The sequence below is a fragment of the Centruroides vittatus genome, unplaced genomic scaffold (genome assembly GCF_030686945.1).
Source record: "Centruroides vittatus isolate TY-2023 unplaced genomic scaffold, ASM3068694v2 contig_882, whole genome shotgun sequence".
Lineage (NCBI taxonomy): Eukaryota > Metazoa > Arthropoda > Arachnida > Scorpiones > Buthidae > Centruroides > Centruroides vittatus.
This window is the reverse complement of record NW_027122574.1, coordinates 3380599-3405289: the sequence shown is the minus strand read 5'-3', so window position 1 is coordinate 3405289 and position 24691 is coordinate 3380599. Positions and strand designations below refer to the sequence as shown.

Here is a 24691-nt window from a genome sequence, read left to right as displayed (position 1 = left end):
CTTTTTCATTGATTTTTCTTACTGTAGTGTAAACATCGTAAAATGACGAACTTTATATAGAAATTTCTTAGTTTTTTTGTTATTTAATTCTTATCCATTTATTTTTCTGCGAAAACCAATAAGCTTGATTGAAGCTGTTTATGCAATTTGATACTTAAAGAATATCGAATTCTTGAAGACAATGTAGATACGATGATATCAATTCGGCATTGACGGCGTGTCTCTGTTACGGTTCGTGAAAATATTTCAGAAAATAAAATATAATAAAGTTCTTTGAAAAATAAAGAGAAACTTTATTTCAAATAACTTTATTGCATATTTAAAAATTATTACTCATTTATTGAACATAAAATATTTCACCGAGGACGATATCAAATGAGTTGTGCCGCGTACTTCGAATTTAATTCGTTGCAGGAGGCTGTTCTAACTCAAAATCGTTCGAAGTCCGAATTAATTTTTCTCAATAGAAATAATAGAAAGAGAATTAAACTATTTTTAGAACCTAAACACTACCCATTTCGATATACTTACGCAGCAAATATAAATTATTATAGTAAAAAATAACACAGTTAAATTGGATAATGATAAGATTTGATAAAAATTGCCAAGTTACAAAATTTAAGAAAAATGCTAAAAAGTAGACAATACATAAAAAAGTGTCTTCTAACTTTTTTCCTTTGCATGCATATGAGGAAATTCACAGCTCCACGGCGGAGGTGTCCTTTCACGGAGGACGAATAGTTTCAATGAAAGTTCGACTCCGCTGCGGAACTGTTAAAATTCGATTCTTTCTTATAAAATTGATTATTCTTTCAAACTGTCTCGTAGACGTATTCGTATTTGTTTTAGTCGCCATTTTTTGAAAATTTTATTGCATTCCGATTGGTTAGAAACAACTTACAAATATCTCCGAGTGCAGATGTATATTTGAACAATAAACATCGTCTGTAACCATAAAACTAATAACGAAAATCACCCCATGTCACTTCGTGTCCGATATTTACAGTAGTTTTAAGACTCGTCGCCCGGTTAACAATCAAATTCTAGAAAAGAGATACTCGTTGTCTCTAATTCTGTTATTTTTCAAGTAAGAACGTCACGGAAATGATAATGAGAACGTCCCTGCGATATACCCACGCACCATTTTTTACTTCCATTTTAAAGACTTTGGTAAAGATGGAGACAATTAATAAAGGTAATATCTTGTCTATTCCAAAAGACGTTCTTAAATATTTGGTGTCGAGTCATTGAGGAATGATTGAGGAGAATGATTAAATGTTAGGGATAAACATATTGCAACAAATTTCAAATCATTATCTGAAATAAAATATTATCAGTCTAAGATTAGATAGACCCTTCAACAAAAATTGTATTCAGTTGACGTAAACTTATAGTTGACTGACAATTAAGCAAATTTATCTATAAAACATTACTTACACATTGTTTTTCGTTTCAGAAAATTAGGCACTTCTTAATTAACTGTGTTGAAAAACATCCTATGTTTTCATTCGTTTATCAATTTAACACATCTGTAAATTGAATGACTTATTAACGTATAGTTTATAAATAGATTATGAATAGGTTAATTAACGTTTCAGTTTTTTGCAAGAAACTTTCTGAAGTTATTTATTTAACAAATCACGTCAAGTTTCAGATTAACTCACCAAAGATGAGAACCGAGATACTTGAAGAACTCCAACCGTAATTACGACAACAAAATTATCAAAATAATAGAAAATGCAAGGCGCATTACATCAGCAACTTCGAAGAAAAGCACTGCGCAGAAAAAGACCCCTGTCTGATACACGCTGCAACAATATACGCCTAGAAAGGCTTCACAAACTAGGTTTACTTCTTGTAGATAGATTCCATTGAGTTTCAATCAAGGATTCGATTTTAATGCAGAAAACATTCTTCTTTTCTCAGCTAATCGAGTACATCAGATAAATATGTGAATCATCTCGAGACAATGATGGCACCTGCACTTAAAACAAGTAAACAAGAATCTTATTGTCAAGGTGCATAAATACAAAATACTGTAATATTCAGGATACAGAATTCGAGCTCGAACTCTGAATGAATTGTTCCTTTAAAGCAGGATACAGAACAAGACAATGACAGTAATAATTGTAATTATCAAAAAATAGAAGTATACGGCCACAGATAAAAAATATTCGAATACCGTCTGCCATTTGTTGCTCTCCTTCGTATCCACTTATTTCTATTAAAATAAAGTCTCTTCCTTTTAAAGATACAGAACTGAAAAACTAGAAAAATACCAAATGTAATTATAACAAATTTTATATCTTGTTGGTAGGAGACATTCGGATTTATTCGACACACCAATTGCCTGTTTTCTCTTGAGCAGAGTCTTAAGTTAGTCTTCATAGATAAACAGCTATTGCAGTTTGATATAAAATATATAATTTTGATACATATTTTCAGTTTGTGATAGATTTCTTACAATCGCAATTTTCCGTCTTAATTTCAAATATCTCTAACGATGAGAGAATTTGTCGTAGAAAACATACAATGAACAAACTACGTTCTGTGTAACCTGGATGCGTGTTTCATTCTCAGCTGTTAAAAGATGTAATTTGAATTAAAATTATTTAGATCTGGATTCAGTGTCGATTCCGTCATTCAGTTACAAAATATTTTGTTAAATACATAAAATTTCTTTTGTATTGTCATATTTTCATTCCTTATAATATTTAATTTAACGGAAACACGGAACTTCGCTTGTCTTTCGTTATTTCCCGACTAATGTCAACCCAGAACTTACCACGTGGAGGTGGCTGCTTCAGATTTGCACCAAGAGTTAGAAAAAATGAAACTCCACACGTGACTAACATCATTTGCCGAGTTTCATTCGTCCTAACTAACACTGTAAAAATATTTATAATTACTTCTGAATACTTTAAATTCAATTTTTCGAACCTTACCGTATTATTACTATCTAAAGTAATGAATACTATTATGTAACTAGTAATAATGAAACAAATAATCCTATAAAGATATCGAATACACGTGGACCCATATTGATAGATTGCAATACATTGTTAATGTTTACACTTTCACTTGACAGTTTTTTTGTAAGAGAAACCGTGCAGTTAACTTGAAAGAATGTGTCCACGTGTTCGACGTCACGGTGACGTCGAGTATATTTCTCTGTTAACTTTGAAATGAATAAAATGTTTCTTTTTGTCTTAAAATTTTCATTACTTTCTGTAATTTTTGAATAATTTCTTGAAAGAGATTACTTTAGTTAATTTTTATTTTTAACAGACTGGTTTTTCAATATTAGGTAATGACAATTCGTTTGGTGAGATTAATTTAACTTATTTGCGATTAAAACCCTAGAAAAAACAACCAACAACCATTAAAAATCGTAATTCTTGATAAATTTTTTCTCTTACATTTTAAATGCATTTCTACATTTTTAATTTTTATTAATAAAATGAGCGTTACTATTCACATTTATACAATTTTCTAATTCGATAAACGTCGCTTTTGCTAATTGTTTTCTCTTTAACGTCTTTCAATCGAACTCCTTCCTTCTTGGCAACCATCGTCTTCTTATCGAAGTGGATCGATCGAAAATATGTATTCACCGTACAACATGATGGAATCGTAATCGAATTCGTTAAATATAAGATTCTTGGAAGGGCTAAGTTTCTTGAATTGATCTTCCATACCTACAAAATAATAATAATAATAAAGTGTGACGTTACATTCCCAGAATAAGAAGATTATTGGATGCGAAAGACAATATTTACTGCTAATATCGTGTACTTTACCTTTCTGAATATGTTCCCAGAATATTGTTATATAATCATCTCTATCCGATCGACTGTGTTCGTGTTGAAACCCTATAGAATGTCCCAATTCGTGAGCTATGTGCCCGTACGAAAGACAACCCGGTCCTAAAGACAGAGGTTGTGATCCTAATGTTTTACCGACGTGAGAATAACACCTACATAAAATACGTACAATTATTAATTTATATATAATATTACACGTAACAGTTTTAGATTTTTAAACAAATCCTCACCCTACTCCTTTAAATATCCTGACGTACGCATTTTGATCTTCCTTAGGTCTAAACTTTATACAACCACTGGTAAGCTTCTCGTAATCTTTCATCACCTCTTCAATTTTACCCCTTGCACTTTCTACACATCAATATAAATAACTTGATATGAAATGTTTATAATATAATTATGAATAATGATTGCAACATTACCCAAAGCAGCATCAATTGTATACGGAATGATTCCATTAGGCCATACTCTGTTCTCGCCCACAACGGCATTTCTCTGCATTTGAAGCGTTTAAAAATATTTTTATTATAAAACAATAGATTTTATATCAAGATAAAACATTTGAAAGTCGGTATAACATCGTTCTTACTTCGTCGTCGTCATCAAAAAGTAGAATATCACCTTGAAACAAATCAGGGTTTTGCATTGGAATATCCCCTAAATCTTAAATTATAAATATTTTATTAACGATTAGCATTAAAATATATTTTTCAACCGTTTAAGAAATCAAAATATCACTTACCAAAATACGCATTAACTATTAAAATCGTTAAAGAATATATTATAATATGTAACTGCATGATTGTTAGAGCTATGGCTGTTCCAACGCCAACTCGGATGACGATAAATTACTAACGAATATGTTGGTTATTTTTTATATTTATTTTCTAGGGAATTAATGATAAAATATGTTTTCAGCTGTAATTTTCTCATCTCCTTTCATCCATATCAGATCTCGATAGAATTATCCTAAATGATTTGATAGAGCACTGCTACAATTTAAAAATAAATATGAATTTCGTGTGAAAAATGCATAAAAGTGTATTATACAATTATTTTTATAATTTATTTTATTTTAATATTAAGATATTGTTGTAAAAATAAATTTTATTTAAAATTTTGGACAGACTACGTTTTCAAATTAATATACAGTTTTAATATTTTTATACGAGTATATATGATATTTTTTATGATAAACGTAGGGTTTAAGAGAAAATAAAGACGGTCGAAAGCTTCGGCTACATTTTGACGTTAGGTACTGTTTATGAATGACAACTACACTGGAAGGGAGAGAGGCGGTCACAATAAGTCGGACAAGGGGACAAGGAGAGGGGTCGAGCTTTACTGGACGTCCGTATATTTCGTTAAAATTTATACAGTTTATTCATTTTATTACATTTATTTTAAAATTTCTTGTACGTTTCGTTTCAATATATACATCAATGATCTGTTCAATCATATATCAAAAGATAATATACTTAGGTATGCTGATGATATACTGATAACTTATTCTCATACGAATGTCATAACTCTTCGAGAGAATTTAAACAACATTTAAAAAACATTAAACAATTATATGGAAAATAACAGGTTGGTAATTAATAAAAACAAAACAAAATTTCTCTGTTTTGCCAATAGAAACAATAAAAATCGAAATAACTGATAAGAACATAGAAAAAGTAAACGCTATTAAGTTTTTAGGAATAACTTTTGACGATAATCTGCGCCGGAACAGACAGATAGACGGTGTTTCTCTATCTTTGGCAAAGTATACTGGGATAAACGAGAAAATTCAAACCTTTTTAAGTACATTACATTTGAAACGGTTGTACCATATATGCGTAGAATCCAAAATAAGATATGGTATTATAGTCTGGGGAACCGCATCTTTATACGCCGTCAATGAACTTCAGATGGCACAAAATCGCTACACGCGTTCAATTCATAATCTAAATTTTACCATACCGACAATATTGATAGGATAAGTGAAATTTACACCAAACAAGTTCTGTCGAAGAGTTACAAATACATAAAAGGCGACGAGGAAAACAGTTTTCTCGAAAATAACATAGGAGAATGTCGAAAATCAACACGAGATACTCGCAAGATCTCTGGATATAAACTAATCGTTAAACTAGAGGTGGGGAAATCTGCACCGATCTTCCAAATAATGTCCTATTGAATGGTCTGTGTATTAATTAACGAAACATATCAAGTTACGAAATCTTCAAAAAAATTGTATAAAAAGGAAAAAAAACTTTAAGTTACAGTGAATATCGTTATCAATTAATCTAAATGGATTTGAAAGAAAATGTAAATTTTCTCTTTTTCTTCTCAGCTCGCGTCCTGTTTATTGTTTTAACTATCTTTGTTTTAATTGTTGGTCTTGTTCTAAGATGCTTGTAAAAGGCCTACCTGGCCACAGTAGCTTTTTGAAAATAAAATAAAATAAATAAAATAACGATTGTAAGAAATGCTCATTTTAGTACGGTAGGCTATTACGTGCAGCGCCGTAACTAGGGGGTGCCAGCGGTGCCCAGGCACAGGGCGTAGAAATGACCCGAACCAAGTTTTATATCGTAGTTTTGGGGCGTAGTTACAGAAGCTCGCACCGGGCGCATAAAAGACTAGTTGCGACTCTGATTACGTGGTTAAAATTGTTATTTTTAGAAACGTATTCTTAATTGATAATACCGAGTTTTGGGAAATTGGATGGCTTATTTAATGACGGTTCTCCGCCAATCAGTTACACTGTATATTTTTTGTTTTCGTCATTATAAATAGATAGGACTGTGATGTTAACCTATAACCGGATGTTTAGTATTTTCTTATATACGTGAACGACTTCTTTGTTATTACATTGATTGAATGGACTCGGAAGTAAAAATGCACTGAAGGGCAGTTACGCGATCTGTCGCACGTATTTATATAGTTGTTTTATTTTAAATTCGTGTCTTATATTTTACTACAGATTTACTTATCGCACGTAATTTCAATAATTGTAATTTATTTAAGTACACTTTTTTTAAATAATACACAATAAGATTTATATATTTGTACAATTATATAGAGTATTAATCCTTTCTATATCAGATTTACTTAATCCAGTCTTATCGGCGACGTGCAATAATTTAGAAATTCCTTTCTTCTTCGCTACCATTGTTATAGAAAATCCATCTTTCGAGAAAGTTGTATCTCCGTACATCATAATTGAATTGTAGTCGAATTCGTTAATCAAAAGACATTCGCTTGGTAAGAGTTTCTTAAATTGACTTTTTCGATCTGCGAGAAGAGAAATAAAATCCATAAAATTTCATAAATTATGCTCTGAAAAGGTAAAATTTTCTTAAACATTTTACTTTCTTTGATGTTGTCCCATAATATTTCTAAATAATCGTCTCGATCGGGACGGCTGTGCTCGTGATGTAGTCCCAACGCGTGACCCAGTTCGTGAGTGATTGTGCCAATTTTGTGACAGCCCAGTCCCAAAGAAATTAATTGGTGAGATAAAGGAAAACGTCCTACCATGGATTGACATCTAATAAAACAATTATAAAGTTATTAAAATAGAATTAATGGCCGACAGAGTTTCACAGTTAATGACGGATGAGTAACAAAGGTACTTTCGGGCCCTGTTGTATACTGCTTGTAGTTGTTATAAGATTTATAATTTACAAATTACAAGCAAAATGTGTTAAACAAAAGATTTTGTAACGAGTTACGAGTCGGTTGTGACGAATTTTGATTGAGTAAAGTTACTTATAATCTGTAACGAGTTGCAAGTACTCGCTACAAGCTATAAGTATTTTCCATGCAATGGAGCCAAGACCGTTAAAGCATTTGCTACATTAAGACTCGAGAAAAACATTTTTGTATTTAAAAGTCAAAATTTTTACAAAGATTTTATTAATCTTTTAAGTAAATTATTACTTTGATTAAGAAATGAATTGTAAGTAAATTGAAATTACCCATTTCCTAAATATATTTTTATATAATTCAATTTATCCGGATCGGTATTTTGCTGGAAACGGACACACGTTACTTTTTCGAACTCCTTCATCACAGATTCTATTCTATCCCTGAGAAAATCTGCATTCATTGATATAAAATTCGGTTAATTAATTAGTTAATTAATTACATAAGGCGAATTTCCACGCAAGTGTTTAGATTTAACTTATTAATTTCTACTTTATATTTTAAAACTATATCATTATATAATTAAATAATAAACTTTAACTGTATTTTACCTAGTGATTCATCAATAACGTAAGGAATTATTCCTTCGGGCCATAGCTGTTGCCGGCCAGTAACGGCGTTACGCTGTTATAAATTATTTCACAGAATTAAATTTTAAACATTATAACTTATTTAAAGTAATCTTAAAAGTTAATCCACGCATTCCAGAAACATTTATACAAAAATTTAGACATACCTTCGTAAGCAGAATGGGGTTATTTTCGTAATAAGCATCTAAATCACATTCTACGTCGTGTGATAACGCTAAAGATATTGAAATTCCTTGATAAGTAGCGTATTTTTAGACGATTTTAATACATAAAAAGCATCTTACGTGATGATAAAACACACGGAAGAAAGAAAACTAAAAGTAAAAAGAACATAATTTACTAAAAACAATTTTGAAATGAACTTTCTAATATTCTGATATTATTATCTCGTCGAAAGTCGACAGCTGCTCATTGATAAATGACGGAGTGGGTTCTGTACTAATTCCTTTAATCGTATATAATATATTCTCTATCTTGTACATTTATCAGCAAATTTAACCTCCATTCTCCAATAAACAAAACGGCTAACGTGTAAATTGATATGACATAATGGCTCTTACTATCGTCATTGTGTCCACGATTGCCTTGTTATATAACACAGAATGATAAATCTAAAGGTGAAAAATAAATCATTAATCTATATTTACTGAATTTGTATTTTAAAATGTTAAATGAATTATAAATTGAAACGTGGGCACAAAAGAAAAGGGGAAAATGAGAGTAATTAGTAAATTATTTAATTAATTGTTATTACTTTGATAAAGATCAAATTAAGGGATTTGCTGTTTGAACAATTCACGTATATCAGACTTTAATTATTACGTATAAAAGTAAGCAAAATATTATTTACATTGTCCCACATTGACAAGAATGAATGTGATGCTGATATTCTCTTATTTAATTCTTATAAAAAGGAATAATTAATCTGCTGTTTAACTGAAAAACAATAAATTAATTTGAATGTGCAAATTTTTATCTTTAAAAAACGATGTAATGAAATATAACTGACACGTTAAAAACACCTTTTTATAATAACACACTCATTTTTTAATAATATTCTTTATTGTTTTATACCCGAATAAATTTATGTAATTCTAATTTAAAAATGAATTAAATTTTATTTAATTGATATCGATACTTATATTTTCCAATGTGTTATAATAATTACTGATTTATTAGATAAATAAATATGAATAATCATTGATAAAGTATGCAATTTTAATCGTTATTATAATGCAAGACTGTTTGCAAGTTAGAATAGATTGGATATATTTTAATTTCCAATAATCGAATATACAGTATTTAAAATGTCGCTATCGAAAATTGTTTCTGAAGTTACATTCAACAAATATAGAAATTTCAATTAACAAATGTCAATTTTACTTTTACAGCCAGAAAATATATCAATATATAGGCCTATATATATATATTTACTATACCTTTATACCTTTGTTATATATATATACAATAAGACCCCGCTTAACGCGGGGGATGCGTTTCTAGATGACAGAGCGCTAAACGAAACAGCGTTAAGCGGGGTCTTACTGTATATATATAACAGAGGGAAAGAAGTAATCGGTCAAAAAATAGCCCTCCAAAATTATTGCATTTTTAGACTCAGAGCACCTTGAAATGTCGAGAAACACAAAAATATTTGGGGATTTTATCTGTAAGTATGGATGTTTATGTGTCTTATTTAATTCATTGGTAGTATCGGATGCAGTGTAATGTTTAACGTAGGTCTACACATCTGAATAATTTCAAAATAGAAAATTTAGTCGAATCTTTTCGTCTGGGATTTCTTCAATTACACAGTTTGAGGCTTTGACACACGAATTCTATGATTTAGAGAAAATAATATAAATGACGAAAACGTAGATCGTGCAGTGACGAGTCGAATGGCGCAGAAATAACGTCACTAAAATGGATGCCATCGTTATAAATAATGTATTAATTGTATTAATGTAGTCTGTCTATTAAATGTATGGAAGAGAAAATATGTGAAGAATAAAATCAATTATATATAATTTCTTTAAGAAAATGTTTTAGTAATTCTTTCGAAATGAGTTTTAAGTGTAATAATTACAAAACAAAAATCAACAACAAATTTTAAATTTGAATCACCTTACATATTGCGTGACCAGATAAACCATGAATGGAAAGATAGTAATTTACTGTACCTGACTCGTAAGACAACCAATTTTATCATTAAATAGACAAAGTTATTAGCAAATACTGGTAAACAGAACTGAACTGCCATTGGTCGGGAACTGAAGCGCTAAGCTCTTGGAGGTCCCCTTTAACAATACTAAAGAACAACAAGACTTCGATTTCTCTCGTATGCAGCCAGAGTAAACTTTACACGGCCTAATTATTATTACTAAATAAATATCAAATAGTAAACTGTGACCTTTTTTAAAATTAATTTTATTGTGATTCCTATATCTGCTGGGCCCCAAACTGGCGCCTCGTGTTCTTAAGTACGGTCCTGCTCGTAAATAAAGTTTTTATTGGTGCACTTTAATGATTTACACGTTTAGTTCTAAAGACAACTTACTTAAATTTTTTTAAAACGTTAGGATTTTTAACTCTCCGCCCTGTGAGGACTAAAAGGGCCTTTTCTTCCAAACCCATCGTGATAGTAGGATAACTAAAGCCCAGGCTGATAGTAGGGGTCGGCGCCGAGTAGTGAGGAACCGGGCCCGACATACCCGAGATAGACCATCCCCAAAAATTACCTGGGATTTTTCGAGTATTCAGATTCGATTCCGGGCCCCGTAGAGCGTTGCATGCTTCAAAATCCAAAATTACATAGTATTTATAGTCAAATGTTCGTTAATCTGGCACCTTCTAAAAATTCGATAATTGGGAATTGTCGATGATAATTTGACACGCTAGCGTTGAGAACTCGTGAAAAAATCAACATATACATTTTATTATATAAGAATGGTGTGTATTAATGTAAAATTTCTTAATTTGATTTAAATTTTAAATAGAAATAGTAAAAAATATAAGAACAACAAAGCAAACTTGGGAAATTTTTATTGTTTTTCATAATTAAGTAGCGTTAATATAAAGATTAAAGAATGTGTTTACTCGTCTTTCAAGAATTCTTTGCAATTATACAACTTATTTATTCTATAATAGTCACTGGCAGACGGCCTCATTTTGTCGACTACTTCTCGAAGTATTATACCTTCTTTTTTGGCAGTCATGGTTTTCAATTTCTTTCTGTCTTTGCTGAATGTTTTCTCCCCATACAACATGATGGAATTGTAATCGAATTCATTGATTAATAAATTTTGTGTTGGCAAAAATTTAGTAAATTGATCTTCCATTCCTTAAAAATTGAATAAACAGTCATTTAAATCGAGACGCAATAAATGAGATTTCTAAATATAATTATTGATGTTTACCTTCTTGGATGTTTTCCCAATATATATTAATATAATCATCTCTGTCCGATCGATTTTGCTCGTGTAGAAAACCAATGGCGTGACCTATTTCGTGAGTTACTGTTCCGTGGAAGGTGCAAAAATTCCCTAAAGATAAGGGTTGAGCACCTCCGGTCTTACCCACGTGAGAGTAGCATCTTCATAAAAATTTGAATTTAATCAACACAAAATCTCGTAAAAAATTTAAAAATTAAAGGCTCGTTAAGTTTACTTGCCCTTCTCCTACGAAAAATTTTATATAATCTTCTTCGTCCGTACGTTTTACAAATCTTAAACACGTGTTCTTTTCGTATTCTTTCATTACTAACTCGATGCGCGAGACATGAAATCCTAAAATTTACAAAATTCGTGTCTACAAGTAATAAAATTATTTACAGGATGACCCAAAAGCTTAACCGAATTATATATATTTTAAGAACGGGTTAAAACTATATGATCCTGTGGCATCCGAGGCTCACCAGTAGCCAAATGCTTCCGTTCCCAGAACCCCGGGAGTTCGGTTGTGTTTTCTCGCCTGGCCAGGAAGGGCTGGCCACGTGTTTTCCGGGTTTTCTCCACGTCTGCAACGCCCAGTTACCCTTTAAAAGACCTAGATTAAATCAATTTTTGTCTGTCTGGCTGACTTTTGAGTTATCCTGTATTATTGCAGTTTTAAAATATAATGCTTTTTCATTTCTATAATGACATATTTAGTACTGTGCCATACGTACTGAGTGCGTGATCAATAGTGTAATATATAATCCCATTTGGCCATCTCAGTCTTTCGTCGGATAAAGCACCACGATCCTTCAATAAAATACGTTAATAATGTATATTATTATTATTTTATAAATTCTTTATCATAAATATCGAACTTATGGTGATCCAATTTAAAATCCGATAAATCGTACGAATTACATTAGGATCTTCAATTCCTAAAATGTCTCCTTCGAACAAGTCGGGATTCTGCATAGGAAGATCGCCATAAAACTCTAAATTGTATTTTTATATTTTTTATTATATTTTTGTAAATACGAATAATTCATAATTGAATAATGAATGATTAATAGACTCACCAGCTTTGAGAATTTGAATTGTAAATATGCAATTTATAAGAATTGCGATCATCGTATTAGAAAACATTTTGTACTTTGACAGTTATCTAATTAAAGTTACGAGTATTTATATCTGTTTGTAGGAACGAAACAGCTGCAAATTCTGATAAAAGTTCGCAATTGGATAGAAGAATTTAACGTTCTTGTTTAAATTCGTTTTAATTAAATATAAAAAATGAAGTGTCAATAATGAATTTCGAAACGAATTTGAAAACTTAAAAGCCAATTCATTTAAATATACTGGCTCACGATAACAATCTGTAACGCGTTAATACATCTTGTAAACCATTTGGACGTTATATGGACCCCTTTGCTGGAATATTCCACTGTGGATTGATGTCACATCGTTCATTATTATTTAAATATTGCCAGAATAATGGCCTGCACGTTTCCAGAATATAGTCATACATGAGTATTTATTTATCTGTCGAGTTGGTTATAAAATCTGGTAGTATGAAGTGATTCATAAGCCACAATTCAGAAGAGCACAATGTATTTTGCTACCTCCTTAATTGGATCAAGTGGCGTGATACTACCGAATTATCGAGAAAGATCTTGTGGAATTTTGAAGATATTGATGATTTTTTTCGTGATATAAATTTAAATTTGGTTTCCTGAATATCACAAAATATTTATTCAGCCTTTAAAAATTCTTTACAGTTATACATCTTATTTATTCTGTAATAATCACTTTCGTCCGGACCTTGTTTATCGTGCACGTCACGAAGAGTCACGCCTTCTTTTTTGGCCACCATCGTCTTGAATTTTATCGGATTTTTACTGAATGCAGTTTCACCGTATAACATTACAGACCGATAATTAAATTCGTCGTACAATACATTTTCAGTTGGAAACAGTTTCTTAAATTGAGGTTTCATATCTAGAAAAATTCCAACAGAAATTGGTTAATATTTATTAAAGTAATATGACATAAAAGTCAGTTAATGAATCTATTTTTAAGAAGACAAGGCTGGTCCAAATTAGTTCTTAAAATAATATATTTTGGTTAACAGACTTTGGACCACTCTGTATATAGAAACATTAATTACTTTGCATAATATTTATCCAGAATATATTGAGATAATCGTCTCTATCGGATCTGTTATGTTCGTGATAAAATCCTATGGCGTGACCCAATTCGTGAGCCATTGTTCCTGGAAAATAGCATCCGTATCCTAATGATAAGGGTTGCGCTCTACCAGTTCTACCAACGTTAGAGTAGCATCTTAATAAAAATTTCAAAAACAAATAATTATCTAATTTTAATTATAAATATTAAATTAGGATACTGTATAGTATTTTTACCCTTCTCCTTTAAATATCCTTACGTAATCTTCCTCGTTATTACGTTTTTTAAACTGTAAACAAGTATGTTTCTCGTATCCCTTCATTACTTTTTCTAACTCGGTTTCGTGGGCTTCTGGATGATAATTATTACCATTTATTATTTAATTATCATTGAAAGATTTTATCTTAATAAAATTTTAATAAGTTATAAATTATAATGTGGTATAATTACATACCGAGTGCATTATCTATGGAGTAATATATTACACCATTAGGCCATCGTCGTTTTTCGTCAGATATTGCATTGCGAACCTTAACAAAGTTTAGAAAATAATTAAATTGATGAATTAAAATTAATCAATTTGATAGAATACAGTAATTATTTAATGCTTTAATTAAATATTACCTCGGTATCTTCAATTCCTACGATGTCTCCTTCGAACAAATCGGGGTTTTGCATAGGAAGGTCACCAAAATATTCTAAAATAGATAATTACAACATTTATATACAAATTTTAACGATTTATCTTAAATTTAATCTGTTTTAAACGTTATAAAACAACAAATTTAAGGAAAAAAACTAATGTTTTTGAATGCTCAAGTAACTCAAGTAGGTTTATAGTTACCAGCAATCGACGCTGCGATTAATATTACGATGTTAAATACAATTAATATCTTCATTGTAGAACTAATTTAATTTTAAAATTTCTATTTTAGACAATTGCAGTATAGAAATGTCAGCAAATTTTCTTGTTTTATAGAGAATAAAGCAGCTGCAGTTAGTGATAAATTTTAAATATTAATCACTTCTAGGATAAGATATTTTAATGCGTGATATATCTATATTTACATATTTATCATTTTAAATTAATGGATAATTTCTTGTTATATGATTAAGGCTAACACAAATTACATAGGTCTATATCCTTAATTATGAAGCCAATCAAACTTATCCTATCAATAGTCTTAACTAAGTTATACAGGCTTTAAGGCTTTTTTCTATCAAGATCCGTAACGATTAAGCCGAGTAAATTTAGTAAAATATAAGGCTATTTCTCGTTATTAGCTTTCATAATTAAGCCTTAAAAACCGATTAAGATTTAAAGCTATCATTAGAATTCTTTTCTGTGATAAGTTTGGCAAAACAGCACTATTAAGTAGCTGAAATAGGATTTCAGTACTATTAGTAGGAACTTGCCCCTGTACATCATACTTTTCCTTTAGCAATAAAGTCGTGCCGGTCATATAACTGCTTTCAGGGGAAATTTTTGAATTGAAATAACGTGACTTTCGGTTTGCATCGGACGTTCATATATAGTTACTTGCGGCCTCCTATCCTTACACTTCCCAAGCCTGGTCTCAATTTATATACATATGACACTGTTCTCGAGAATAAAGAATGACAGACAGACGGACGACAGTGGGAATTTATAGCTCTACAATTTTTTCAATTGCAGCCCAATTAGGCTTCTATATAGTACTTTAAGAAAGTCACGTAATTTAGTGATTTGAAATGCAAAATTGAGCATTTAACAATTCAAACACTTCAGGATTCTCTATTTAGTCTTAATGAGAAGATTAACGAGTATTGTTGCTTTACCAGGTAGCACTATACTGTATTTGTTATTAAAAGTTGCCACGATTTAATTCATACAATACAGAAAACGGCTTGAAAATATGCTAATTTGAATAAATTAACTATCGACACGAACGTTTGAAATTTCTCTTTTAAAACTTCTTAGCAAATGAACTTTCGTGTTTTATTGCATATTACTGTCAAAAAGTTATTCAATTAGAGCCAAAATGAATGGGAAATTATTTATAAATTTTTGCTATTCGCAAATTTTATCGAAGAAAGAAGCAGTTATCGCATTATCTCACTCTACAGTTTTCGTCTCTAAGACTTATGTACTAAAAATCTACTCAAGTGTATAAATATAGTACAAACGAATAGATTAAACAAACAAAATAAGGATAAAATTTGTATCTTTTTAGTAATACAACTTAGCAAATGTAGAGATTTTTGTTGCTGTTAATACACAAGAAATGCAATAGATGAGTAATTTGTAAATGTTTTGAGGACTTCTTATACGTGAGCCCTGAGTAAAACTACCCTTTTGTTCCCCGAGTATAGAGCTTGTTTGTGAGTTTCTCTCCAGTGTTTATATTAATATATTAGTGTATAATTATTTGTTCTATTATCAAAACAAAATACAGATCTTGTAATCCTCTTAACCGAATTAATTAAAATTAACTTTTTAATCAACTATAAATAGTCTAACTAATTACATAATAATATATTTTACAACACGCTTGCAATGAATTTCGTTCACCAATAAAACCTTAAAATAATTCATACAATGCACAGATGTTTATTTTTGTAACGAAAAGTAATTGATTATAAAGATCATACAGATGTATCAGAGGCGCAGATTTCTGGAAAATGTTTTGCTATTAAGAATATGTAATTTATAATCTACACAACCTTGCGAAACGTTTCTTTGAATTTCGTTAAAGTGTTAAGATTGACTTTGGTTTTACTAGCATATTCAAACGGGTGTTGTTACGCTGAAAAATGTAGACTCGTCTCTGGAAAAGTTTACGTTTTGATTCTCATAGGTGTTGCTAAAGGATTAGAATATAGGCTTCACAGCACCATCGTAGAAATGTGTCTCCACTTCCTCTACGCTCGTGCATCCCCAAACCATTGAATAACATGCTGGATTATTAGCTTCTTTAATACGAATAAATTTCTTGCCTATATTCCCATGGTTTACAAGAAATATCGATTCATCCGATCACATTATTTTTTCCAATAAGCGATTGTCCACTGCAGATGAGTTCTGGTCCAAGTTAAACGTCTGCACTTGCATGATTCATTCATGAGATGTTTCCTTTTAATTTCTACAGCCTGATTTGCATATATCTCCACACTGTGCACGGGATATTAGAGCCGTTGCCCCACTTTGCCAAATCTTCTATGAAAACTTGTCTTTATTAGAAAATATGGCGTCGAAAGTACCGTAGTTGTGTGGAATTGAGTAGTAGTTTTCTCCCTAAAGTTTTACTTCGCCGAGGTTTTCCCTTTCTCGAAAACATTTTATGATTTTCTGGACTGTGGACTTCCATTTTTTCCCCGCGTATAAGAAGAATTTCTGATTCAAAATCCTCCTTTACATTATAATTAATGAGTAAAATCCGATTGTTTGTTGAGTTTATTTAAACATTTTTCACATCGTAATTAAAGTCGGAACCAAGATACATTTTTCTAATTTAACAAATATCTGAGTAACTAAGTGTAAACTTTTTTGTTAGCAATTTTCTTCCATTTTTCGCTTTTATTGTCGGAAATCTCGAATCTTTCGAGAAGAATCGTTCTTCGTACAACGTAATTGAATTGAAATCAAATTCGTCGTTATGCCCGTCGTATTCCGATCTTACGATAAATTGCTTCTCTTCACCCGTTAAAAATATATATAATAATAAATACGCCATAAAACCAATTACATAATTTTTGTAAATAAACTTTTACAGAGAATATTCGAGGAATTAAAGTAATTTCCTGACTCTAACCTTGAAGTTTGTCTCGAGAATTTTGAGAATAAATTCATCTAAATTTAGATTTTTATAATTTTGAATCGTTTTTAGATTTATAAAAATAAAAATTGATGGCTACAATGAATTTAACTCAAATTTGGAAGGGATTTTTGGAATTGAAAGATAGGATCAGAAAGAATATAGATATGATTTATATATTCTAAAGATATCTTAAGATCATTAGTTTCTAACCTTTTCCTCTGTCTGTATCCTGTTAAATTTTTGGTTTGGTCAGTGACCGAGAGAAGCCAAACGCGTAGTGTCAAAAAAAGATGACCGGCCGCTCGTCTGTTCAGAAGCGAGTGCAGATTGCTGCACACTATGAGGTGTGAAAATCAACGGTTGCCGTGCAGAGATGCTAAAGCACGGTGAAGCGACGTCATACCACAATCTATGCCGAAACAATCAAGAACCGTCCATCCACCTTACGATCTGAGAAAAACGTGTTGTTGGCGAGTGGCGCGAGTGTCTATATTAAATTTTAAGGTACGCATTTATATTTTTATTTAACAAGGTACGTTTAAAATAATTTTTATCGTCTTTGAATTAGAAATACAGAAATTACAGCGATTTCTTAATGCCTAGTTACTTTCCGCCCATCCTGCGCAATGTACGAACCACTGTTTTACAATAGATGAAAATAAATGTAATATTAATTTAAAATATTGTAATGCTGATCAATTTAAACATTATATTATCAATAATAATTGATTGACTAAATCGAGGAAGCGGCGTAATGAGGTTATATTTTATCACAGTTTCGTCCATTAGAAACAGATAGGCCAACATGAAGAACAATGCTACAGTCCATAATAACCACGATTAAATATGAGATGAAGATTCGATCCTCCGCAGCGACAGGCTTACAATGTGGCAATAAATAACTGAGCTCAAACTTAGTTAAAACTTAGTTAACCTCATTAATTCCTCGAGTAAACTGTATTGTACCTGTATGTCTTTACAATGGTCAATTGACTTCGGTATATTATTTAAGTAAAAGTAGTCTTAATCTTACCATTTAGAATATTATCCCAGAATATTATAACGTTATCGTTTCTTAATTTTCTTTGATGCTCGTGGATTAATCCAATGGCGTGGCATAATTCTTGAAGACATTTACTTAAATCGCAGTTATCTGTATCTAATGACAATATTTGTTTACCGCCAACACGTCCGATATACGAGGAACATCTTCAACAAAATTAAATTTTAAATTAATTATAATTACGGTTTTAATTTTATTCTAAAATTATAAATAATACAAGTTCTATATTCATAACTATAAACATAAATATAACAATTTATAAAATTTCACATTTAATTATAATTAACGTTTTAATTATGTAAAAAAATAAAATAAAATAATCTTTCAAATGTAATTAGTTAAACTACTTGTATTAATTATTTATCATTAATTCAATTATGTGACCTACCACGTGCCGGTGTTACCATAATGTAATCATTCTCATCCTCCCATGGTAGGAAAGTAATACGTTTAGTCTTATAAGATAGAGTTTTCATGGCTTCTTCAATAATATTTTTGCAATTATCTAAATCTTAAATAATTATAAGTGATTTATTGTTATTATTTTTAAAAATCTCATTAAATGTTAAATTAATTAATTTAATAATTCCTCTACAGATCCACTAATTAACATCGACTGCACCATAAATGTAAGCTTAAAACATAGCAAATAATATAAATATTTAAATTATATATTTAAAAAAATATTTACAATCAAATTTTTAATACTAAATTTAATTATAATCAATTGAGATAATTAAATAACTAAAATATTTTCTCATACATACCCGCATCTGGATCATACGTATAAGGAATTTTGCCTTCGGGCCATAAAAATGAATGCGTTTTTAATTAAATTTCTATAAAATCTAGAAAAGTATGAATTGTAATTTATAAAAAAAATTAAAGATTTGATCTGTCCATAAAGAAAATGACTGTCTTCTCTTCAGTACCAACAACTAGCGAAGAATCGATTGAAATTGGTTTAACTCTAACATAAAGCATAAATAATTTAAAACTATAAAAACACTACACTTTCGAGAGTGAAAGTAATTACTTTATTTTTAATTTTGTTTGGTAAATCGTGACAAATATATTTTGTTTCGCTTTTTAATAACGGTCGTAAAGCCATAGTCTGTATAATTAATTTATATAGACCTTCGCTTTACGACCGCTTACTGTAAACTCCCCGTTTTACGACCATTTACTATAATTATATACAATTTTATATTTATGCGCCGCATTTTTTCCCTACGTTGGTATAGTAAAAAATAATTGAAATGGTTTTCTCAGGAACAGAACTTCGATTGATGGCATTAAACGTGTGGGAAATTACGGTTCGATTCGCGACGGCTTGTTTCCAAGAACTAATTAATCATATTTATAATTTATTAATAAAAACAATTATAAAATTATCGAGTTTTTCCTCCGATGATTCAAATTTTCAATATATTTCATAAATACTTTGTTTTATTTTCGACATTTTTCTATATAAGTTTAGGTTTGAAAAGTTGTCTAACAATATTTTTCATAAATGGTCACCATTTTCTTCATTATAATAAATGTATATTGCGTTTATCTTCTGTACATTATATATGCAGAATTTTCGGGTGAACAGTGTGCCGGACCTGTCATTTCTAGTTTCTCAACTTTTGACACAAGGAGTCTTTCGAGCTTCGGTGCCAAATGGCTTCCCCACACACTTCGCTATATTAAATACATCAACTTTATAGACGAATATCACTAAATTTCATACATTATAACGCGAATATTTGATTTGTTTTGTTAGTTTTCAATATTTTTACTGCTTTATTCATAATCAAAACTACCGAACGATACTTAATCTTCAATAATCAATTCTTTTATTCTTTGTTAAATTTGTTAAGTTTGCAAAATGACCATTGAAACGTACTCTCTTCCCGAGTTAGTAGAGTTAGCATTAAAGACTCCTATGATAGGAGTTGTAAACTTTGGAATCTTGAGAACTATTCTTCATATATTAATTAATGAGATGGGGCTGCAATCCTTTCACGTAAAACTAAACATCGCAGATACGAAACCCCAAAAACTCGATATGCCAGCTGCACTGAGACGGCCGTCTGACATTGCTGAATCGGTTGATAGAGAATTAGAAGAAATAGAAAATATTGAAGGAGAAGTACCGGAATCAGAAAACATAAGTAATCTTTCAATTGGAGAAGAGTCTATCAAACCAGCAGAAAAAGAAGATAAAGAATGTGAAGAGTTTCAGCCGTCTACAATGGATTCTGAAGAATCTAAATCGGAGAAATCTGCAGAAACTAAATTAATCGACGGTGGTAGGGATATATCTGATACTTCTTTCAAAGAACCCGCTGCTTTCCAACAGGATATGGCTAAATTTTGGGAATCGACAACAGTAAACAGTAGAATAACCGCTTTAGAAAGTGGTTTGGAGAAGGTAAATTTATCATTTTTCTATAAATTAATTTCCGTAAATAAATTTACATATTAACACAAATATAAACTCTTTCAGATCATTGATATAATTGATGAACAAGCGAGAGATCTCGGACATTTTAGAAGAGATACAGAAAGAAGAAGAACGAAAGATGTACTTAAAATATTCTTTGAATATTTTTAAAAAGTTTTAAATATTATAATTAGGAGATTAAAAGATTTATTATTAAATTCATTTTAACTTGTTTCCAATTAGAACAATAAAACCAAGAAAGTTCAGCTCAACTTAGAAGAGCTCTGTCAAACGACTGTAAGTTGACGAAAGATACTTCAAACACTTGTTCAAAATTAATATATTTGTATGGAATTTAATTAAATTCATTTATAATTAAATAACTATCTTCACTTTTTATAGAACAAGCTTATTACTAAAATGGAATCTTGTGTAACCGAAGAAGGATTCCGGATGGCATTGGAAGAAACTGGCAAACACGTTTTACAGATTAATAATAAATTGCAAGATGTAGACGAACGATTATTAAATTTGAATAGTAAGGTAAAAAAGATAAAATAATTAATTTATTAAATCGTTAACAAGACCATAATTAAAAATATTCATATTTTTGATTTAGCTGGAAGGAGATTACGAGATGCGCGAAGTTCTGGATGACATAACTGATATAAAGAGCATTTTAAAAGTAAACAATTTTATGTGACAGTTCTTCGAGATTAAATTATTATTTTTTAATTAAGAATTTGTATAATTTTTCTTCCGATCTAATTCAAAATCGAATTAATATTTTGATTTATGTCTTAGATGCCGACTAGAAAACAATTGGCTAGTCAATTTGGAACTGGTTAGTTGCGAATGTTTTAATTTTAAAAATAAAAAAATTAATTAAGCGTTTATAATAATTATTTAAAATCATTATTTCAAAATTAATATATGTACATTTTTTTAATTTTAAAGAAAACATTCAATATGGTGAATACCCACCTGATATGCAACAGATATTGGGAGCAGCAAAATATTGTGTTATTAAAAATGACATTCGCACCGATACCAAAACCGTATTTAATTTAACCTTTCCGCGCCAATAGCCTCTGACAATTTCTGACTCAACAATCACAGCTTTTGACGTCGGAACAACTTGAAATTTTATTCTAAAATACTAGATTGCTACAAAGTTTACTGTTCGACGAAAATCTCTTTTCGAAAATGAGTACGCGACAATATTTGTAGCTTTTCGATGACATTTGTAAGCAGAAAATTGAACAAAGATAATTTATTTAGATACTGTAACAGAGATCGGGTAGTATATTGAATTTCTCCGTACAACTAGGAAATTTTGGACCATGTTTTTCTCTGGCTTCTTCATTCTCACAATAGTTTAACATGAACGTGTTTATCGCTTTCTTCAGTATTTCGCCGCTCGGTATATACATCCTGCGAAATCGAGCTTTTGCTGGTTCTTTGTATTCAATGTGGAGACCAATATATTTTTTCATGTATCGCTCATAAATGAAAAAATATAAATTGGCAGCGAATCCCATTAAACTAAACATGACGAACAAATGAATCAAACGATTGTAAACGAAAATCACCCTCTAAAAGTTATTTTATTTAATTTAAATTCTAAATTAAATTCTCTCTAAATTTTATTTAACAAAATAACAAGAAATAAAAACCTTTTGCATTCTATACTTTCAGTCACAATATAAATATTGCACTTGCACAACTTACATGCTAAAAAGAATCTCAAAAATCTCACTTTGTATTTGATCTTGGATCATTATGTTAAAAAAAAAATCTTCACAAATGTATTTAATAAAATAATTTACCAATATAATGTGCGCATTAGCATCACGAACCGCCGAGACTTGTGTGACGACCGCTGCTCATTCGAAGATTGAGAATTGCTTGCAGAGTATATGGTAACATGGACCAAAACGGGTTGAAGAATGGCATTATACTGAATTATTCTATCCAGGCTGAGCCTGAATAAAGTCTTTGGTGAAAATCTCAAAATAATAAGATTGCTTGCATGTTCTGCTACAATTGTCTGATAAAGAATATTCTCTGTTCAACCACTATAAATAATTATTTCTCCATATGAAGTAAGACATGCAGTATGCCACAATCGAGGCTTTGTAAAAGATAAATCCACTTGTAACCAAGTTAGATTCAGTTGCCAACAATCACTCAAAGGCTCATTATGTTGACTAAAACCTCCATACAGAAGAATCACATCTTGTGAAATTGTTGTCAAACTATGCCATGATCTACCTTGAGGTTGTGGGCCTAATGTAGACAATTTTCCACTCCATGCCATAGTTTCCAAATTCAAGCGATGAGTATCATTTTGACGAAAATGTTGATGTCTTCCACCAAAAGTATAAACAAAATGTCCAACACGGCAAGCTGCGTGAGCTGCACGAGCATCTGGCACAGGTCCATTATATTCTGGCCAACTCCAAATACCCTTTTCTGTATCAAACATGACTAATAGATTGTTCCAACCTCTTCTATACATCCAGGGAGTTGTTGGATCTAACACAAATTGAAAATCAGGTTGTTTCTTAATTCCAAAAGTTGGCAAAACACCAAATTCACCAAAAAAGTACATTTTATCTCTGTATTCCCATGCAACCATTTTATCAGATGGGTTGGGGAAGATCCCTTGGGTTCAATATAAGTCCATTCCAGAGTTTCATAACAGCAGTAGCACCAGAGGTACCTGGTGGTGGGGTTCCATGACATATTTTTAATAACCATTTTTCTGTAAGTGGATCATATATCCATAATTCTGAACCTGGAAAATATCTGTTGTTATTCACATTTGCAGCTTCCTGAGAAACAAAATTTGATATCTTCCCCAAACAAGCATACAATTCTTATAAAAGACTGCAACATGACCAGTTTTTCCTGACGGCAGTTGACGTCCCCGATTCCATCACTTTCCATAGAGAAATATTTATGAATGTAAAACGTAGTCATTGAATAAAGGTTTCATACTTTATTGTATTTCGTGTGCATCTAATATAAAACAGTAATAATTTGAAAACAATTGACCTAGGCTTGCTCGACAGCAGTTTCTGTACCTGCAAGGTTTACAGGTATGTTTTTGCACATTATTTATAGTTTACACTGTAGATGTACAGATATATTCTTCATATCTAGAAGAATGTATCTGTGGATCTACAACACTTATTGTAACGTTATATTTTTTCTATAAGTATCATCTGTGCTGGTTTAATTTTTCCTTGCGTGTTAGGAAGATCATCACGAAACCTTTCTGAATCGACATACCATCAACCTAGGCCGTCCCAGTGAGAAACAGACAATCTATCAGCACGGAGTCTATAATAGAGGGAAAGTATAGTCATCAGTCAAAAAATGACCCACGAAGGTTTTTACATTTTTAGACCCGAGGCTCCTTGAAACGTCAAGAAATGCAAAGAAAATTCCATGTTTTTTTTCTATATGTACGGTTATGTGTGGGGAAACTATTTTCTACACCCTCTTTGAAAGCTTAATAACTCCAGTGCATTTTGTCTTAAATTTCTGCAATTTAGATTTCGAAAAATCCCTTCTTAGTGTGAGTTTTCATGACGTACCCTAACTGTGTACCAAATTTCAACTCTTTAGGTTCAGCAGTTTGTCTGGGCGATGATGAATCAGTCA

At 30.8% G+C, this 24691-nt stretch overlaps 5 protein-coding genes and 1 long non-coding RNA gene across 6 annotated transcripts; 1 reads left to right on the top strand and 5 right to left on the bottom strand.

Moving 5' to 3' along the window:
- Window positions 1-3450: 3450 nt before the first annotated feature.
- Window positions 3451-4659, bottom strand: LOC136983519 (astacin-like metalloprotease toxin 5). Its single transcript, XM_067280283.1, is given in 7 exon segments — window positions 3451-3596; window positions 3598-3698; window positions 3801-3976; window positions 4055-4175; window positions 4247-4319; window positions 4414-4487; window positions 4567-4659. Coding segments are annotated over 7 exon segments (729 nt in total). The 5' UTR covers window positions 4625-4659; the 3' UTR covers window positions 3451-3470.
- A 2126-nt stretch (window positions 4660-6785) lies between these two features.
- Window positions 6786-8507, bottom strand: LOC136983460 (astacin-like metalloprotease toxin 5). The gene is made up of 6 exons (XM_067280210.1): window positions 8395-8507; window positions 8257-8324; window positions 8072-8144; window positions 7793-7913; window positions 7184-7362; window positions 6786-7106 (listed from the first exon to the last, which is right to left on the bottom strand). The coding sequence occupies exons 1-6, from the start codon at window positions 8441-8443 to the stop codon at window positions 6871-6873; spliced, it is 726 nt and encodes a 241-aa protein (XP_067136311.1). The 5' UTR covers window positions 8444-8507; the 3' UTR covers window positions 6786-6870.
- A 2628-nt stretch (window positions 8508-11135) lies between these two features.
- On the bottom strand, window positions 11136-12702 carry LOC136983459 (astacin-like metalloprotease toxin 5). The gene is made up of 6 exons (XM_067280209.1): window positions 12621-12702; window positions 12463-12536; window positions 12276-12351; window positions 11781-11895; window positions 11527-11702; window positions 11136-11450 (listed from the first exon to the last, which is right to left on the bottom strand). The coding sequence occupies exons 1-6, from the start codon at window positions 12685-12687 to the stop codon at window positions 11203-11205; spliced, it is 756 nt and encodes a 251-aa protein (XP_067136310.1). The 5' UTR covers window positions 12688-12702; the 3' UTR covers window positions 11136-11202.
- A 589-nt stretch (window positions 12703-13291) lies between these two features.
- On the bottom strand, window positions 13292-14689 carry LOC136983491 (astacin-like metalloprotease toxin 5). Its single transcript, XM_067280249.1, has 6 exons — window positions 14573-14689; window positions 14353-14426; window positions 14183-14258; window positions 13965-14079; window positions 13709-13884; window positions 13292-13539 (listed from the first exon to the last, which is right to left on the bottom strand). The coding sequence occupies exons 1-6, from the start codon at window positions 14625-14627 to the stop codon at window positions 13292-13294; spliced, it is 744 nt and encodes a 247-aa protein (XP_067136350.1). The 5' UTR covers window positions 14628-14689.
- A 6816-nt stretch (window positions 14690-21505) lies between these two features.
- LOC136983463 (uncharacterized) lies at window positions 21506-22033 on the top strand. Its single transcript, XR_010882050.1, has 4 exons — window positions 21506-21562; window positions 21639-21704; window positions 21824-21863; window positions 21977-22033. It is a non-coding gene; the product is annotated as an uncharacterized lncRNA (long non-coding RNA).
- Window positions 22034-23090: 1057 nt separating this feature from the next.
- LOC136983489 (kelch domain-containing protein 2-like) lies at window positions 23091-23660 on the bottom strand. Its single transcript, XM_067280244.1, has one exon. It carries the CDS (start codon window positions 23658-23660, stop codon window positions 23091-23093), a length of 570 nt encoding a protein of 189 aa, XP_067136345.1.
- Between the last annotated feature and the right edge of the window lie 1031 nt (window positions 23661-24691).

What these genes read in the sequence shown, in the direction of transcription:
- LOC136983489 (XM_067280244.1), bottom strand. Translation starts at nt 23,660, where the DNA reads ATGGTTGCATGGGAATACAGAGATAAAATGTACTTTTTTGGTGAATTT.
- LOC136983491 (XM_067280249.1), bottom strand. Translation starts at nt 14,627, where the DNA reads ATGAAGATATTAATTGTATTTAACATCGTAATATTAATCGCAGCGTCG. An exon ending in AATCGCAGCGTCGATTGCTG is followed by an intron (nt 14,427 to 14,572) that starts GTAACTATAAAC and finishes TATCTATTTTAG; the next exon opens with AATATTTTGGTGACCTTCCT. An exon ending in CTCCATAGATAATGCACTCG is followed by an intron (nt 14,080 to 14,182) that starts GTATGTAATTAT and finishes ATTATCATCCAG; the next exon opens with AAGCCCACGAAACCGAGTTA.
- LOC136983459 (XM_067280209.1), bottom strand. Translation starts at nt 12,687, where the DNA reads ATGTTTTCTAATACGATGATCGCAATTCTTATAAATTGCATATTTACA. An exon ending in TAGGAATTGAAGATCCTAAT is followed by an intron (nt 12,352 to 12,462) that starts GTAATTCGTACG and finishes ATTTTATTGAAG; the next exon opens with GATCGTGGTGCTTTATCCGA. An exon ending in AAATTTTTCGTAGGAGAAGG is followed by an intron (nt 11,703 to 11,780) that starts GCAAGTAAACTT and finishes ATTTTTATGAAG; the next exon opens with ATGCTACTCTCACGTGGGTA.
- LOC136983460 (XM_067280210.1), bottom strand. Translation starts at nt 8,443, where the DNA reads ATGTTCTTTTTACTTTTAGTTTTCTTTCTTCCGTGTGTTTTATCATCA. An exon ending in AAAATATATTTAGGAAATGG is followed by an intron (nt 7,363 to 7,792) that starts GTAATTTCAATT and finishes TTGTTTTATTAG; the next exon opens with ATGTCAATCCATGGTAGGAC. An exon ending in ATGGGACAACATCAAAGAAA is followed by an intron (nt 7,107 to 7,183) that starts GTAAAATGTTTA and finishes CTCTTCTCGCAG; the next exon opens with ATCGAAAAAGTCAATTTAAG.